Source organism: Bombus impatiens, unplaced genomic scaffold (genome assembly GCF_000188095.3).
Source record: "Bombus impatiens unplaced genomic scaffold, BIMP_2.2 scf_0526, whole genome shotgun sequence".
Classification (NCBI taxonomy): domain Eukaryota; kingdom Metazoa; phylum Arthropoda; class Insecta; order Hymenoptera; family Apidae; genus Bombus; species Bombus impatiens.
The window spans coordinates 299,538-319,525 of NT_176945.1; the positions used below are offsets into that span (position 1 = coordinate 299,538).

Genomic DNA, 19,988 nt, shown 5'->3' on the forward strand with positions numbered 1-19,988 from the left:
TTAGCGCGTATTTATTCCATCGTTGAACAAGTTTTTTATAAATATCTCGCTGTATACAAGACATTAGTCATATAAGTAAATGTTTTTAGTATCATGTTCGTTACAATCGTTCTCATCTACACATATACCCTAAGCATAAGGTGCAGGTCGTGCAAAGAAGTAACAGCCTTTCTGGACACGGATATCAAAGCGCAGAAAATCAATATGAAAGGCGAAGTCGGTTCGCAATCGCGGTACGATCACGTATTCTTGCTTAGAAAATAGTATCGTAAAATCAGTACTGCTAATCAGTAGCATTCACTATTTCGTAACGATTACTTATGCATAAGCAATATCAATACATGGATTAGTCAATTTTCAAAAGTATTCAGAAAAACATTTGTTGGAACTAAATAGGAAGCTATGGATCAGTTGTTCGATCATCGACGCCTGGAGAGGGTGTTTAGGCATGCGCAGCATAGCTCGAAAACATTAAGGGATGGCCGTACCATCGACGGTTCATTATCATTGCGCCCTTCGCATCAAGCCGAACAACAGTGCTCGAGACATTAGTGGTTAAAACTCCACGCACGCGAAGAGAACGTAAGTGCGAAACAGAATCATCCCCTTTCTTCGTAAACGACCGTAAATTCGGGAGCATGCGCGTTCGACATTAGACAGGGGTTGTTGTAGTCAGGGAGGGGCTCTCTTTACCAGAATGACTCAGAATATGCATTCCGGAAAGTACATCTTCGAGTGATTTTTAAGAAGTGACATGCATATACGACTACTATATAATCGTACAGTGATATTCTCTTGGAATTCTACACGATGTCATAATTCGTGGTAGTGTTAAGTGTTACGTGGATCGACTGTCAGCTGTCCCTTCACCATGAACGTGAGTACTTTAGGCCGCCTCTAATATCGACTCGTTTTCTAGCACCGAAGAATGTGGGCGTGTGTTTCTCTATTCTCCGGTTAATATACACCTTGTGTGTGTATTAACATAATCAGAAGTAGGAATGCAGTGACGTTTATCTAGTAAATGAAATAGGATCGAGAAATTCTTGTTAGTTGTCTCCTTATCTTAGTAAATTCCTAATTGTAAGACATAGTTGAATCTAATACGTCATTGACCTCTGTTACACATAAAATCGATGTGAAGGTTACTCTAATCAAGAAGTTTTTCGCCTTGCACTGCGTTTTGTGCAAATATACCGATCAATACGCTGTATCTGAAAAATTTACCCAATTATTGATACCTACTCCACAAATCTTTAGTTTGTTATATTCAATTATTCCGACATTTCGAAATATTCACTAAAACTTGCTTAGTATTTATAAATTTTCTTTAAATAAATACAATTAAAGATCTGCTCAGAAATTATCTTTCTCTAGCATTAATAAATTCACTTTTGTAAAACTTAAAGCAATGATAAGTTTGCAAAGTACGATATGTATAGTAGATTGGGGTTATCATTTTTACCATTTGTTGGCACGATTTTGTTTATATGAAATTAGAGATACGGGCGATAATGATCAATTTACGAAGCTCAAGTAGCTGAAGATAATTGTAACAGGAGTGATTCATCCGTTTCTCATTTAGGCACGAACTCTTATTAGGATCCAGTGACCTTGTTCCCCGGAGTACTCGGCCTTTTTTGTTTGCTTGCGTCGGAAAAATGCTCACAGCCTCCTGTATATCGTGTTCTTCTTGCTAATTACAATCTGTCGCCTTTATTCACTCGTTGAGATTTATATGGATATACCATGTATCCTCTAGAGAAAAGGAAAGAGTAGAACAAAGCCATGTGGGTTGTAGAAAGAAAAACGTGTTTGGGAATTGCAAAAGAATGCCCACATATCTGATGATTTTATCATCTATGTTTTTTGTCTAATCTCTGATTGAAATATACGAATTTTGTTATCGATATAATATCCCTTTTCTATCACTGAAACAATAATGAAAAAATAGTATTAACATAATAAATTTAAACAAATTGCTAGTTGAAAAAGAATTATAATATAAGTATAAATATTTGCTTAAATGATGCAACTGTTGTTAGCTTACAGAGACAAGTTCATAATATGCAATTTGATAACAATTAAGGTAGATCGTCCCATAATACATAATGATTATAAAACAGAGAAACGAGAAGTATTCTCCTCTTAATAATATTTATCTAAGTTCTCAAGTTAAGAAAAGGAGAATGCATTGCAATCTTTCCAAGGTACTGCTTCGCTGCATTTGTGAAGGTTCAAAAATAGTATCATATTTTATAACTTGCTACTTATGAAATAACTTAAGAATGCAGGTTTCTTGTCTCAACCCTTCAGTTCAAATTCAATGGTGTTCTAGTGAAAGATTATTTAACCATTAAGAACTTAAAGAACTTAAGAATTCAATAAAACCACGCCGTCCTTACTTCCGTCGATAATATGTCACTATATTTTAAATATCAGAGGTAATATTGAATTTGACGAAAACTCAGTCAACCCTAAATGTCATTATATTTCAATCTGGAAAAGTTTCTAACATGGTAACACGATACAATAAAGAAGAACAGTTGGCCTTCATTTTTTTAACATTACATATATTGGCAATACGCCGGCAAACAGGATTAATAATGTGACCATATTTTTCAGGCCTTGGCGACGGGTATTGTCTGCGGCAACGGAGAACGCGTTGGTAAGTTCAGTTTATACTATACATTTTCGTAATTTATGCTTCTGTCAACCCATATCAAATGTAGATCAATCTATGAAAATCAAATACATTATATTCTCATGATAATCGATGTTTAATTATAGGACTATAGATATTTATGCAAATTTATGAATTATAATTATAATTATAATTAAAAAGATAGAATCTAGATAGAAAACTGTTTTACTCTCGACAAAATTTGTATATTTTGTATATTTTGCGATTATATGCAATCTGTACATCTATGCATCTTCAGCAGTTTACTAATTATTTTTAAACTCAGATATACCTATTATTTTTCCAAAAAGATGATTGAAAAATAATTCTATTTTGTGATTATCGTGAGAATTCGGGCATATCTAAGTTGTTATTTACTCTGTTTTAATTCATTTGTGTACTTTATTGAACATGTTCATTGCGCATACGCATTAAGGATAGCAAAACATGAATATTTCTTTGTCATTGATATATAAAGGGTGGTAGTTTCTTTTTCAATGCCTTATTGTTCTCATAAGTATCTAGAAGTGATTGCATTATGGTGTACTGGTCTACAGTACTACATACAAAGAAAAGCTTGTAATGCGATTGACACAAACGTGATTATTTTCGTCCTCCTGTTTCTTTCTACCCATTTCTTTAATTTTTGTTATCTTGATCAATTTTCTATTGATCTTCTATTGTATTTCGCGAACTGGAATTAATTGCTTTACTATTATTAAAATCTTAAAGGTAACTATGTGGTAACTCATACAGAATAATCAATGACTTGAAAATTACTTAATTCTGTATTCACGATCTTTAAATTATATTGAACTCTCTCAATTTTATGCATATATTAATACAGATATTGAATACGTAATTTCCTTACATTTTGTTTCATCGGAAAATGCGTTATATTCATGAAAGAGCTTATCAATTTGTTAAATTGTTTATATTTAGATATCTTAGCACCTAGATCTTAGAGCTAACATTACAATACTTACGTATATGAATTAATAATTCTTTTTGAAAATATCATTTATATTTACCTATAACAGAAATAAAATAAAAATAAATGCTGCATAGAAATTTGTACTTTTTCATAAATACATCCGTATTCAATCCAAAAAATTTCGCGTTCTACCTAATTGAAAAGCTCCTTTAAGCTATTTTTAACGTTTATTCTGCAAGTCGATTTTTCGTAACAGCAGTTCAAGCGCTGACTCAAATTTGAACTGATGATCAACTGATATACATCGAATTTTTTTATTCTACAAAGACACAAAAAAATAAATTTTGAAAAATTTTAACAATTGACAAGATTTAAACTCAGAATATGAAAAAGCCGTAAATTATGTCAAGCTCTAATTTGGTCGTACATTGTTTCCCTATTACCGTAATCTAACCTCTCGCCGTGAACCTGTCGATAAAAATTAACTGAAGACGAAATCAACTCGTGTTTGCTACGAACTTCGATATGAAACACCTCGTATGCATTCAATGAGCCGGCAGTGGAGAGCTGCTCTCTATTCTGGCCGAGGCAAAGCGGGTATTTATTAATAGAGATTAAACTCCGCGTCGTGTCGTGCCGTGTGCAAACGCTCTCCCGCGCAGGACACACGCTGTTAGAGCAGTCTGACTCAGACAGCGGTCCAGAAACTGATTCCGCCAAAATAAACGTGGAAAAATTGTGTTGCCCATCGATCACAATCTGTGTCCATCGTTTCAGATCGAATTAAACCTGTTATCTGAAAACAAGCAAACGTGTGTTTGTGTCCAGTGTCGTTTTACAAACAGCAGTTTTAGAAAAATTTATACATGTGATGGTGTATTTGGCGATTAGTGAATAAACAAACTATTTTGGAAAGGATGAATTCGTGAGAATCATGTGAGCATCCGGTGTGAGGATGTCATTCTTGTACTTGCGTGTTTCTTGTGTAATACGTTCATGAGAACTCTTACGAGGAACTACAGGTTCGCCCTCTTTTGCTAGAGTATTGCACGGAACGTATGACTTGCGGAAGATGGTCTTTCCGTTTTTGAATGTCTCATACAATTAGTGTTTAAGTTCATGAGGATCATTTAGATTCATTTAAAAAGGGATACTTAACCTAACAGTAGCGTCCGTAGTCCTTCATGATTCTAGGGAATTTTCTATATTAATAAATATAAATAGTGATTTATTTTATATGACCGTCTCTACTCTCAATAAAATTTTCATACTTACATATAAGTTAGGTAAGTATGGCAAAAAATATAGGCTATATTTTGAACAGTAAAAAGTTTAAGACAAGGCACGAAAGACTCCAGTGTGACTCCAGTTACTAAAATAAGAAGTTTATTTGACATGACAAAAGGTGTGAGGAAACTATTTCCGCAGCAGCATATACATTAGTCCTATGTTTAACGATGTCGCATTTGATTCAAATATTTTATGCAATTTGAATTTGACAATGGTCAAATAGATAGAAGACAATTTCAACTAAATATTTGAAAGTATCGCAATAAATTTTGTGAGCATTTTTTATGTAGTTTAAGCTAGCCAATATCACATCGAATTGAAGAGACTTCAACATACCATATGATAAAACATACAATAAGCATAGACTATTGTTGTTAATTTTGATTTACTAAGTCGTCATTCCTACATACTTTATCGTAGAAATTTGTACAGTGTATGTAATGCAATGATAGGTTCGTCGAGCGCATACTTACTATAATGAACGTTTATTTATCTACATTTAGCCTGCATTCGATTACTATGACACCGGCGAGGTTAATCGTTCGACATTATCGATACATTATCAGCGTATAAACAAATTGTATACTCTTTACTCTCACTGAATACATACACATCTCATCAAATACAATTGATAAATAATTGCTACTTTTTTAAATTCACTACTTCGAGTTTGAAGTTCATATTAGACTGAAGAAAATTTAGGATAATGTATTATCGATAGGTTCTTTTCAGCAACTTAAAAAATCTATGCATTTTATGCATTATAATAAGCAATTTCGCTGAGTCAGTTATTCCAATAATCTTCAGACAATCAGTGTGACTCAACATTTCAACAATTTTTATCTTTTGCTCGTATTTCAAAGCTTTAATCGGTCCGACGAACCCTCGTTATCTTAACGTTCGATTAACTCGGAACAATTGCTTCACCACTTGTTGCAATTTAGGCAGTTGAACGCGTCTACTGACGTAACAACTATTATTACTATTGTCTTCTAGAATATTAGACCGATGCCAAAACTACATATGTTTCGCAAATCTTCTTAATCTTCCGTACCTTTGTTTAAACTATATATCTCTCTATTTCTATATTTAACATATCTCTTTATTTTGATACCCAGATGTGGTTTTTGTCAAATTCCATGAGTCATCTTGATAGGCACGCCTCTTTGATATGTTACTTTAATGACTGCAGATACTAAAGAAATTCTGAACTTTTTACTGTTTAGAATGCAGTTCATAACTTTTTACTATTTCTAAATTATAGATATCAGTATGAAAATTCTGTAGCAAATATGACAATATAACTCTATTAAACGAGCAAAAGAATATAAGCCATATTTTGGTCAAAACAGAATATGCTGATATATTCTACATTGCTGTCTTTTGCTTATGATTTTAATAATACAAGTAAATTTCAGTTCTTTCCCCTCTTATATCTGAGATTCTAATAATATGTACGTATATTCGAAATCTAATACTTGATTTTACATTGTATTTTAAATATTATACCTTGTAATATTGTAAATGCTACTATGTAGAACTAATAATTCTGACTTATACTTTTTTATCCACTAGAGATGAAATAAATCACTAGTTATTTATTTATTATAATTATTTTGCCTAGTCCTTTCGGATTTGAACCAACTTCCGGTTTTGCATTATATTACATTCTTTAATTCTTCCTAAAATCTACATTTCACTTCCCGTACAGCAATCCATAAAATATAAAATTTTAAACAATCATATAATTATAACAAATAATAATATCTTATTTAAAACTTGTAAGAATAAGGTTATGGAATTATGATTCTAGTTAGTTTTTACCTATTAGTTATTTATTAATATAAAGAATTTTTCTGGACCACGAAAGACATCGGTGTGCTATTATAAAATTAATCTACTTACAATATTTGAAACGCCATTTTGTTTCGTGTATTTAGTAAGAATTAGAAATCAAGTCTGTCTCGTTTTGTTTAATCTTAAAATGTAAACAAAGATTTCGTTTGACAAGTAATTCAAAATACATAAGACTTAACAATTGTAATATGTATCTCTTTTTCGCAGTAGAAATCAGTGTAAAGTGTTTGATACTTGAATTCTTCAAGATTCGTGCGGTTGCACACTTTTCGCGCATGGACGTCGCGTTTATCTGGCAGTAAAACCGGAAACGTGGGTTCAACTACGACGATATGCCTGTTCATTGTTCGCGATGTAAACGTAGAAACGAAGTGGTGTGTTATAAACAAAGGCATCTTTGAAAGGTGTCATCGGCTCGAGCAGAGACGTGTAATCGACTGTGTTTTACGCGTGCATATTTTGTTCATCAAAGTGCAAATATCTTCCATATAGGAAAGCGACGGAAGACCGTGGAGTGTCGCGGGAGTTGTTCCCATTCGTGATGTAACTTTGAAGTGATAAATGTACATACATATGCGTCTATGGTGGAATAATGAAAAGTGAACATTTTAAAAAGATGAACAAAAAAGCTTCGATATACTCGCATCTGAACGATTAATAAACCTTTGTGTAAATATTATTCATTTATTAGATTATTAAAACGCGTGTGCTTGGATCGAGTTTCTCTCGAGAATCTTTGTGAGACACTTTTAACTGGTTAACCAGTGAGAGAGCGTTACTACTATGTTGTAACGTGATAGAACAATAAAAACGCTGAATATTGACAAATGATGATAGTGCTTTTGTTGTGCGTCATCATGAAAATAGCAGAGTTCTCTGTGGGTCGTATAAGTCCACCATTCCAAGCGCCTGCACGACCGCCACATCTCTACTATGGCAAACCGAGGAAGGAACGAAAGTATTACCGACGACTTAATGAAAAATGCAATTGCCTATTTTATAATCGTAAGAATATAGAAAATCCATTATGCTTTATATGTAACATATTTTTAGTTCATGTTTAGGTGTTAATATCTGAATATACTCATCAACAACGATGATTAAGCTTATAAATACGAATTTTGTTAATGAGTGGAACAGCTCACTTGATAAAGTAGTAATTTAATATGTATGTAATAGAAAAATTTAGGTCCGAGTCCCAAAATTTTTCTTCGTATAAAATCCATATATGATTTTGATCTTCTTGCTTCTGTTTCATGTTTGGCCAGTTTAATTATCATTAACCTCGCTGTTTTCCTCGCTTCTTCATCACGTTTGCATCTCTTCAGATATCTTCCTTTTTTTGAAGTACTTCATTTACAAAAAGCATGGAATATACAAAAAGTAGTAAACTTATGTTGAAATTATTTTATTATCCAAGGCTGCGCGTATTAACAGTCATTAGTAAATAGCTATCGTTCAATATGATAGAATAATAACATCAATTCAGACACACAGTTTGAAGAATTGCATTTCCATACAAGATATGTAATTGAAACATATATGCTACTGTTAAGTTTTCTGGAAAAGTTTAAGAAATGTCTTCTAATTTAAAATTCTCCCACGGCTACATATGTAAGAAATGACGCCTTGTTCCACTATTTCGGGTAACGTATTCGGTGTGGGAGTATTTTACATGTGTGCACAGGCAAAAATAATTGTACGACATCCGAAACGTTTAAGTATATATGTACGCGCAACATGATCGTATGGTGATTCATAATATATACGCATCACAATTTCATTTGATTTAAGGTCATTAAAAATTTCTTTTTATTTTTTTAAAACAAAACCAAATAGTACGAAATAATGTTTCTAGATTTTAAAGAAACATTGGTACTAGTACGGATATGAATTCGAATATGAAAAAATGTCGAATCATGTACAGAAGAAGAATTTTATTAAATTAGAATAGATTTGTTGATTTATTTGGTCATGAAAAGATTGCAAATGGAAACCAAGCCAAGTGAATTCAATCTCTTTGGCAAAAAGATAGCGGGGTTAAGTTTCATCAGTTCACGCGTAAAATTTTCGTCGAGTCGCGAAGTTTGGCTCTTGAATTTCTTCCCTCGCTTCTTCTGCGATTTGCTAAAATTATCCAGTACCTTCGACACTGGCGAACGAAGTACCATGTAAGATTTTTCCTCAGACGAGTAAAACCGCGACTAACACTTGATATTAAGATTTCAGATACATATGTACAACCTTCGACAGGTTCAACTATCTAATACCATATCACGTTTACTCAATTTAATAATATTTAAGTTGCATCTTGAAATAAAATTAGCTAAAGCTTCGCAAAAATACGAAAAACAAATTACTTAGCAATGTCAAGTTTTTGTACTGCTGAAACATTTTAGTAGGTTACTCTTCGTGGTATTAACCTAGTAAGAGACAAGCAATAAAATAATGCGACTTTAACACATGAGAGAAGAAAGAAACATAAAAATTAAGCAAGAAACAATAATATTTTTGTAACTTAGACCGATATGTCGAGGGTATTTTCTTGCATACAGGTTTTCCTTGTCTACCAAAGAGCTTGTATAAAAATATTTCTTAAGTTGAAAATTTTTTTCATCTATAGTTTCTAGAACAGATGTCAGTTTGACGTAATTTATGATAATTCTATAAATAATTCAATTTCACTAAACTTCATACAATTCTAAAAGTTAAGTAGATTAGCAGAATCCAACTCTCAATGAAGAACAGTGGAATCCAATAATCTAAATTGACTAAAAAGGACTATAAATGAAATATTCCTAACATAATAGTTAAATTAGCTGAGAATTACGAAAATATATATGTTATGAAAATTTATCTAGGAAATATGAATTGAAATATCAACACAAAGACTTTATTAGCATATCCGAGTGAATTAAAGTAGAATTTTAAGCAATGATTCTATGGAAGAATGTTGAAAGAATCTTTTACTCAAATGTGAATGTTTCCGATAAGCGACAAAAGAAATCTAACGTATCGTGTCGTAGCCTTAATTCAGGCGTGTTGTATCCGATTTCCTTTTGCCCACCCTTTACGCTGGATTGGTAATGCTCATGCGCCGCATGAGCAATCGTACTCCATAGTCCATAGGCGCAGTTAAAATGAATTCCTAAGTCCTATGAGTGACGGGCGGATTGTCGCCATATGGTCGTGAGCATGAGTGTTTTCGGATAACATTTATCAAATGTAAATATTTTCTGTAGAACAAAAAACCCAAGCGACCGTGGCGATGCGATGGAAAAGAATTATTCGAGGTACGATTTGGAACTCGTATTCAAAACAATCTTTCTCTTTTTCTTCTCATTATACTATATCAATGCATTATTTTAGTCTGTCTATGAAGATGAATTGAAGATTCTTGAAAACGTGTATGGCTATTCATTGAGTTGTTAACTATAGTCGTTAACTATGAATGACAGTGAACTATGAACTATCTTACTATATCTAGTTTGCGATGTTTATAACTTTGTCTATTGTTGTGTAACCTACATATGTATCTGATACTAAATATAGAAGTAAATCTAACATGTACATACATATAATAAAGTTAAGTCACGTAGGATATTTATACTTTTACTTAATGTTTTTAATTACTTTCATCATATTGCATGGTGTGGTATGAAATATTATTAATCAATGTATATATGAAATTCGTGCTTTTTAATCATATTTAACAAATAATAAGCATCTCTATAGAATATTATCCAATTATTGATTTCGATGTTTCGATAATTCCTAAACAAATTATTTGTTATGTGCCTAATACCTAGTAATAAACATTTACATTTGAATTTCGAAATGATTCGAACATTTCTACTATGTACTGTGAACATGATTCGATATTTAAAATTCTTGAAAGCCTTGGTGGCTTCATAATCTTCAAAAAAATCTATCTTATATTTTATATGTTATGTATCTTATATAAAATATTGAAGATCGAATATACTATAAAAGATCATACATATGAGATATTAAAAGCCTCCAAGATTTAAGAAATTCAATATCTATATATCAAGATTTAAGATTCAATCGTAAAGTTTTTCAAAAATATCGAATTTTGTTCGAAGAGATTCTAATGTTTTGTCATACGTGCATATTCAAAGCGATTCAAATCATTTCGAAGCACATCGCTATCTACGTCGTGCATGTATCTCTCACAGCATCATCGATTTCCCAAACTAAAATTAATACATTGCGGTCGATTAATTAATTATTTATTACGAGACAACTAACCTTAAAGCACGCCCTCTTAACTGTCTCGATGACGCGCAGCCTTGATCATCTCCGATACGGGACACGAGCGCATTTACTCAAATGCGTCCGCCATAACCTTAGCCTGACGTCATTGGCTGACACTTCTTTATCTATCGTGAACATTCCACGGTGCACGAAGAGAAACTCCTGACATGTTTATCAGTGCATCGTTGATAACTTTATCAATAATGTCGGAGTAAGTGATCTACCGTGGTGCTCCAGAAATGTAATTCGTTACCATTACCGTGATACTACGACTATGTGAGCGTTACATTAATAAAGAATGTACCATTATTTTTCTTGTAATAATGTAATAACACCGATGCCACGTTCAGTTTCATACGCTCAATCCCTATTTTCCTACATGATTTGTGTGACACGCGGAATACAACGTTATAAAGGTTTGACAGACTTGGGATCCTATCATGAGCTGTAATCAGAGTATAAACAATGTAAATACATTAATTATGATCAATCCACGTAACTTTTAGTAGCAGAAATCGTTGCGTTATGCGTGATTTCCAATGTTATATTGGTGAAAAAAAGAAACATGTTTAACAAACCACAAAAGCACTTTGTCTATGCAAGATATGGTCTGTTTTTCATGGTTTTTTAACTATTGTATAATTTAATGATTGCTTATTGATGATGCATAATGTATTTTAGGTGCAGGCAAAGGGGCTGCAATGATGGAAGATCCACAAACACCAGGATCTGATTGTAACTCCAATCCTGCAACAGATTCTATTCAACATGATTTAATTAGCTCTGAATTTGTGCAGGACAATGTGGAGTATCAATGGTTCATTGATTATGGGTAAGATTTTAATAACAGTTATAATACATTTATATATTGTAGACATATATATTTATGATTATATAAATTGCTAGTTACAGAGATGGAGGGCTTCATGTTCATCCAAGTGTATTATCCTCACTCTCTGCTTCATATTCTCGAGAAGATCTGGGCTATTATGATGACCTTGCCCGTAATCTGGATGCTAATTTGGCAGAAATTGATATGGAAAGCTTTCGTACAGCAGATATCCATACTCTGCTTACAGCATTGCCTGTCATGTGTACAGATCCAGTTCAGCATTCAGAGGTAAACAAAATTCATTATTATGTATGTTATTCATTTTATACAATCTTTTATTTATATTGTAATATAAGTTATATAATCTAATTATCAGAAACAATTATTTTCATTGTGGATAGTTTGCAAGCAAATATATTATATAAATCTTTCTTGATATTATAAGAACTAATGTTTTTTAGTCTTATTAACATTGATAAATTGAGGTATCTTTCGGTAAATGTTATTTTTTTAATTTATAAATGGTTCTTAATAGTGGTTTTTGGTTATAACATTTTAAGATATTTCCTGTTTCTTCATTGTTGTTGTAAATAATATTCTAAAAGTATTCTATATCTTCATTATCATGGCAGTTTAACTATCAAAGGGAACGATATGCCAGTATATCTGGATCTGTTATGGAAAAACTTGACATCGGTTCATCAATCAGCCCTCATACCAGCAGCCAGGTATGATAATGGCTGAGAATGTTGAATTCCTTTTACTGATGTTTCTTTAATACTGAAGATAATATAAAAACATCTATATTGACATGAATTTTGCTTAACATGAAAATAAAACTTGATTTGCTTGCAATTCCTCTGCATGATTAATAAAAGAAATAATTATAAACTGATTTGATTATGTAACAACTATAGGAAATAAAAAATATTAAAATTAATGAATCCGATTCTCAAATTTATACAGTGCATGAAAATGACCTGTGCTAGTTTTGCAAAATGCATGAAATTATTTAGGAATGTGTAGAATCTACTCTAAAATCACTCTTTGTATTAAAGGGAGAAGATTCCGCCTGTTCAACAACAGATACAATTTCCATATGTAAATCATCATTACTCTTCTCTCCTCTGAAAGAGACACCCATACTACCACCAGGGGGTAGTTATAGCGTCGACTCTCTGGACTGTGAGGATATGCTACTAACATGTCAGACAAATAATAAAGAGAACTATACTATTGCTTTTGAGGGTAGTATTACAATGTATTCAGATGGTTCACAAGATTTTGATAATCAAGGTATAAAAGTAAATGCTTTAAAATACGTATAAGTAATGTATAAATTAATTCTGTTAACTTTCTTTTTATAGAAAAACAGCAAAAAGCTTATGAAACTGTAGAACCATATTATAAGAGAAATGCGGATTTGAAAAATGTATTAAACTTATCAATGGCATGTTCTGATTCTAAGATATATACAACATGGAGCAATTTGAAACATTCTTCTATGAATAAAATTATAACCCGTCATCCGTCAGGCAATAATAATACAATACCGGAATTTTCACATGGTGTGGAAAATATCATATCTGTAACAAATAAGAGAAGTCAAAGTTTGCCAGATCTTACTCAGGCTACACAATTCCATCTCAATATGCCTCTCAATTTTTCTGTAAGTTTTAAATACATATTATATTCAAATTCTAAAGAAAATATTTCATAATATAACTTTTGAATATTTTTGGAACAGGTTGATTCTGCAGAATCAAATAATCACGTACAACAATTACATAGTTCAGGATCTGTAATGAGTCGGTCTATAAACGAAGAAAGTTCTGATAATGGAGAACATAATTCAACAGGAAAGAAATTGCAAAATTTAAGTCTTGTAAAATTATTTATGAAACAAAAAAGTATGAGTGCTGAAGGAATGAGTCTTACATTGGATCAATCAGACTCTGCTAGTGATAATGGATGGCCTACAAACAATAGTGCTAGTGATAGTGGTACTAATACAAATACGCAAATACAACGGCAAAATATAAATAATATCCCTAAACGTCAAGTTCCAGAAAGTGATTTTTCTATTAATTGGGTTAAAAGTGATCAACATAACAATCAAGAAACGGAAAATCAGAAAGACAGCTTTAACGACATTCCAAAATATACATCAACGATAAGTGAACAAAAGGATGAAATGATATCATCCGCATCTATAGAAGAGCTATCAGAGAATATGTCTAAATCAGATCTAACACACGATAATGATGCCGACCAAAATGACATTGATGTTATTCCTAACGTTTTCGAACATCAGCGAAAAACTGCATGGGTCAAATCATTAGAAAAGAAATATCCAATTTGCAAAACGACAGGTATTCAAGCAATAGCTGAGACAGAGGATAATTCAGTCCAAACATCACTAGTATATATACCACCCGTAAAAGAAAAAGAAAATCCATCTTTACGAGAAACGATTGTTAATAAAAAGCCAGTTTATGTTGTATATCCGAATTACGCTTTACCAGATTTATCGTTTCTCAATATTAAAGATACAAAGTTAGATTGCGTAACTTTAAAGCCACAATGTTTTGGAAAAAATAGAGTTAGCTGGAAACATACTGGTAGATCTGGTAGACCATTCTCATGTAATGATATAGACACGTTACGTCAACGTGGATTTTCACATGTTAAAGACTGGGAGTCGTTAACATTCCTTTTGCCTACTGAGTACAAGAAAATTTTGCACGATGTACCAGAAGTTTCGAGGCATATCAATATTCACGAAGAAACAAAGAAGCCTCTATTTTGTTTATCCCCTCCAATGCGTCATAAAACTCGTACTATAAGCGAAATCATACCAAATAATTCATCCTCTACTAGTAGTACCGCGACACAACCATCCTCCGGATATCGAGGATCTTCTACAATATTAACTGATTCTTCAACAAATCAACAAACGTTAAATAATGCAACCAATCCATTGTATCTTTACCGTTATGATAGTATTAGTTCTGAGGCCAGTTTAGTAAGTAATGATAAAAAGATTCATAGGCAAATTAGTAAGACAAAAACAGCCTGTCCATCTTTTCCAAAACGATCGATTTCTTTACCACATGGAGATCGTGAATCCGAATTTTCTAGCGGTAAAGTACCACCAAGACCACCTTTACCCAGAAGTATTTTAAGGAAAAGTAAGGTTCCTGCAAGTAAGAGATATAGCATGTTCGAAATGGGAGATGTAGAAGAAATAGAGGATCAATCACCTGAAACAAATAAGAGAATGTCTTTACAAGAACCATATTATATGAATAATGATTTACAATTAGCATGTCGTGGTCGAGTCGCTGATCCAGAAAAAGATGTCGATGAGACGGAAGAAAGATATCATACAGAAAGAGTAAATGAAATAGCTAATACCGGAGACTTAGAGACTGAAAATTCTGAAAATAGCGAAGACGACGTAAAACAACTGGAAGAATTTCTGAAGCGCAGCGGTTTCTCGTCACAGAGTAGTGATGGAGATACTGAAGATCCCGATGTTAAATTAAGATCGTATGTAAGAAAGTTTTTAGCTCTCAGGATGAATAAAGATGTTACCAAAGCTACTGATATGATAGAATCACAGAAAAAGACTGTCAGTTTTGCCGTAAACCAAAGGAAAAAGTATTTAGACAATAAGGTGATTTTACTTGACTTTTGTATTATTATTATTTGTGTTAAATTTCGTACGTGCTTAACTTTTGAAAAATATTTTAGGGTAACTTAAACGTTACTACAAATGAACAAAGTAAAGATATTGTATTCACAGATGAAAGAAGAGCAATGAGTCCAGATAATAAATTGGATTTAGATGAAAAGAGAAGTAAGTATATTACTAATAATTTTAACATAATTTTAATTTTTACGATACAATATAATAAATTATGAATACATGTAAATTTCCAGAAATGATATTATCCGTAAATAAAGCAGTAGATTTGTTACTGAAATATTGGAACACTGAATCAATCCATAGTAGACAAAATTACAATGACAAAAATGAATGTGCTCAAATCTGTGTTAGCAACTTATGTCCAGCTTTGTATGCCATCATGTCAGATGGATTGAAATCACATTTAAATTCAACATTTGGACCAATAACAAATAGTGTTTGGCAAGTGGTTGAAGCATCTTCTCAACAAGGTCCAGTTACTAAAACATTGAATGAATTAGTGCAAAAAATTAATGGTGAAGACGTTATTACTGAGGGAATGCTAAAGTTTCATGCATTTGTATTTGGTTTATTAAAGTAAGTTAATATTGCAATATAAAAAAATCACATTATTTTATATACATGTATTATGATTATATTATAATCGAATTATAAACTTTACAGTTTAAGAGCTTTGGACGCATGGTTTGCATATTTATGTACAAGGGAATCCATCTTAAGGAAACATTATAATAATAACAGTTTATTTGTAGCAGCTTTGGCCAATGCAAATGCACGAGAAGTTGTGGATGCTCTCTTACATATTTTAAATCCTCTTGCGTTTTGCCCATTTCAGCTTGATCTTTTATATCAATATCGTCAACTTCATAATAGTTTCGGCAGTTTAAATAATCATACAATAAACGTTAGTATTATCGAATAATTTCCAATATTTGTTTTGTTAAAATTTTTATCACCAAGAATAATATTAAAGCTATATTACAATAATATTTCACAGGCTGTAAACTTTAGAAATGTCGACCTTGCTGCAAACGAACATCATTTTGATAAAACGGCGGATACATGTGCAATGGTTTCTAGTCCCAGAAAAGTACGTCCACGATCGTGTGTCGCTTATACAAACTACGACGATAAGCCTGGTGGTATACATAAGTCAGATATGGAAACTGTTAAAAAACGCTTAAGTAATCCTATAGGTTCGAAAATATTTCGTGCTCTCGATAAACTGGCTTCCGAAGATTCCGAAGATTATACTGATAGTTTAGAACATTCACCATTGAATAGAGCATCGAATAGACAACCTATATCGAGAAAATCTCATAGTTCAGAAAATAAAATAGATGATGAAGACAATATATCCGGAGAAGAGAAATTTAGGAAACTCCAAGAAAAATGGGAATTAATGGTCGGAAAAGAAGATGCAAAAATTCAACCACCGATATCATCACCCTTGTCACCCACAAGAACGCCTACCAGTGTAGGAAAATCTAAAATACCTAGGCTTCTTACTTCTCCGGTAAAACAATCGAATACAACAACAGGACCTGTTAAAAGCACAAAATCTCCCATTTCGGGAATTCCATCGTTGAAAAAACCGGTCATGTTATCAACGACGAAAACTACACCAAAAAAGCCACTAGAAGTAAGGAACAAAGATGCAACAAAGCGTACTAGTAGAGTGGATCAGGAAATTGTAGGAGCAACAAGAACTCATTTAACACGACCTAGTTCGCTACCGTACAAGTCTTACGGGGTAATGTCTAAGGATAAACATTTAGTGTCTCCTCAAAGACGAGCAGCGTCTACGTCTTTACCACGACCTACTACTAGTAGTACCACAAGAAACCATCCTACAAAAAAGCCACTTAAGTAAGTAAAGAAAAAGTGGATACGCTCAATGCGTTGTTAAGTGTATCAAATCCATTGAATTTTTAATTATCAAAAGTTATAATATTTTTTGTTTTTATTATTTTGCATTTTATTAATTCTTGTACAATTTTATCATATTATTTATAATCTTTATTATATTGTTTCATTATACTCGTTATTTTATTTCAAGTTTAGTGCTTAATCTTTGGTTGTCCTCTCTGTTTCCTTTTTATAGATTAGTAAAATAACAGATCGCGCATCTCAATTCCAGAGAGGTTCGCACACTCACGCATAGAATGCCATCAGATAATGGGCATCTTGCATTTGCGGAAGGAGAGAAACTGAAAGTAATTCTAGAGGTAGATAGTAAGTGGTTGTTATGTGCCAGAGGTGATCGAAAAGGTCTGGTTCCGCGGATGTGTGTGTATAACATTCAGACTTAGCCCCAATAAATATCAGCAGACAGAGAAATAATTTAAGTGGAACAAAGATATAAGACTTTAATGTTATGAAGATATTCGATGAAATGAAGAAATGTGTACAGTGTATTAAAGGAGAGGCATAGAATTGTTTTTAAATTATGATATAGTAATTGTTATTACTCATAATTGTTTGAAGCTTCATTTATATCGGATTGCGATAGTATTATCTCAGTCATACTGTCATTGATGAGAAAATAGGTATCACTAGTCATAGGCTTTCAAACCAGATTATATTTAATTAATTGAACATACACCTATTTATAACCAGAATGTACATATATACAGTAAAATATGATAATAATGATGATAAAGACGATAATGACATGTAATAACTTACAATAATTATGAATGTAACTGTGATCATAGTGTATAGGTAAGTTTATTAATGCGACTGTGCGATAACGTTGAATTTTATTTTTAATCTTCTAACTTATATTTTAGTCTTATCTATTCCGTACATCGCACGATTAACAGATATCTCGTTTAGTTTTATCTGGTGTATAAATTATTACATCGCGTGCTTGTGGTTCGCAACAATCACATTTTTTTACTTGCTTCATGTATTCTTTAGTATGCTGAAGCATACAATGTAATCAAATAAAATCTAAAATTGTAATTGTATCCCTGTATATTTCCTCCATATATCAGTATATTCCCTGTAAGGCATCTTATTTATTTAGAATATGAAGGTAGTGTAAATAAACGAATAAATATAAATAATAAATATAGTGTATAAATTAAAAGAAATATTGCTCCGCATTGTCTAAAAATATAAATTCTTTAAAACTCTTAAATACCTTCTGAATTACTTTAAATTATGTTACCTATTTGTGCAAATTAAACAGATTTGGTACAATTAAAGGTATCTGAGAAAAAGAAAATTATGGCTTAAAATAAGCGGCAAACAAAAAAAACGTGTTACTAAATATATGTTTATAAATAAACTTTTCATATTTATTAGATATGCTTTTTAAATATGTTCCTGCTTTTTGCGAACTTTGGTGAACCAATTTTAATTATCTCACTTATTAAAATGTTTATTTTGCGTGCTTTTAACTATGCAATTATATTATATGTTACATTATAGACAAAATAAACAGTTGTAATGGTATGACAAATGGTAATTCGTTTTCGGTCCTAACACATTAATAACGCTATTTTATTACAAACAAAAGCGATGTTATCTACATATTTAGATATTAAAAAATTTTATATTTTATATTATCTTTCCAAGCACCGCTTTTTTTATTCCCTCTTCTATAATGTTAATGTCCACGATCGATACCATGATCGTTTCAGATGAGGAACTTTATCTGCAACCAACACTCCTTTGCATACAATTTCATGGAAATGATTATTTCTGCTAGAATTGATACATTTCATCTATTATTTCGTTCGTTTGAAATAACATTTTTTTGTATATTCTTATTGTATAAAAAATTTGTCAGGCCAATGTTACAAAAATCTGTCACTACATAATATAATTTTGAAAACAGTTACATCCAATGTGCATAGGAACATTCTATTGCTATGAGTCACATCATACTTAAATTATAAGTAAGAAATTACCTTTTTCTTTAATGGTCTTATTTCTAAAAATTACATTTCACTAAATCCTATTTACAGATCTCCTATCTTAGACTGAATGCAGATATAAAATATGTCTGATTAGGCTATTTATAGTACAATGCAATTCAAACAAAAGATATATAATCAAACAAAGTTTACTAAAAATGTATTACACAATGAATTACTCAAAATTGTATATCAGTAGTAACAACAATGCCAAAAGTAGACAATATGATTAAATTACACATGTACATATATCATGTATGATATGAAACAAATTATGGTATCGGAAGTATTTTGATACTTTAATACTAAATATTACAAAAAACGTTCATCATATTTACAAATATGATTTTATCAGATATTTTATATCTCATGAGACAAAGAAACTTTGCATTGGACTAATGTGTGAGTATATAACTAAATGGTAAAATTAATATCTTCTAAATAAAAATTTCCTTTCTGGAGTATATTTTTTCAGT

At 31.8% G+C, this 19,988-nt stretch overlaps 1 protein-coding gene across 9 annotated transcripts; it reads left to right on the forward strand.

Annotated features, from left to right (window-relative positions):
- Positions 1 to 458: 458 nt before the first annotated feature.
- LOC100741706 lies at positions 459 to 18,558 on the forward strand. Of its 9 annotated transcripts, none has more exons than XM_024369093.2 (13): positions 459 to 582; positions 2,626 to 2,668; positions 11,724 to 11,874; positions 11,949 to 12,162; positions 12,507 to 12,602; positions 12,933 to 13,170; positions 13,242 to 13,543; positions 13,622 to 15,553; positions 15,631 to 15,736; positions 15,820 to 16,162; positions 16,250 to 16,490; positions 16,584 to 17,455; positions 17,727 to 18,558. In XM_024369093.2, the coding sequence occupies exons 3-13, from the start codon at positions 11,744 to 11,746 to the stop codon at positions 17,896 to 17,898; spliced, it is 4,647 nt and encodes a 1,548-aa protein (XP_024224861.1). In that variant the 5' UTR covers positions 459 to 582; positions 2,626 to 2,668; positions 11,724 to 11,743; the 3' UTR covers positions 17,899 to 18,558. The 9 variants fall into 9 exon arrangements, with proteins under 9 accessions (XP_024224861.1, XP_012243538.1, XP_012243533.1 ...); XM_012388115.3 differs by having other exon boundaries at positions 468 to 877; XM_012388110.3 differs by lacking the exons at positions 459 to 582; positions 2,626 to 2,668 and adding exons at positions 4,268 to 4,639; positions 6,972 to 7,769.
- Positions 18,559 to 19,988: the final 1,430 nt, after the last annotated feature.

Bases quoted from the DNA above. Each gene is read 5' to 3' on its own strand.
- LOC100741706 (XM_012388110.3), top strand. From the start codon at position 7,592: ATGATGATAGTGCTTTTGTTGTGCGTCATCATGAAAATAGCAGAGTTC. The intron at 12,603-12,932 runs GTATGATAATGG...TTTGTATTAAAG, and splicing joins GCCCTCATACCAGCAGCCAG to GGAGAAGATTCCGCCTGTTC. The intron at 13,171-13,241 runs GTATAAAAGTAA...TTCTTTTTATAG, and splicing joins ACAAGATTTTGATAATCAAG to AAAAACAGCAAAAAGCTTAT.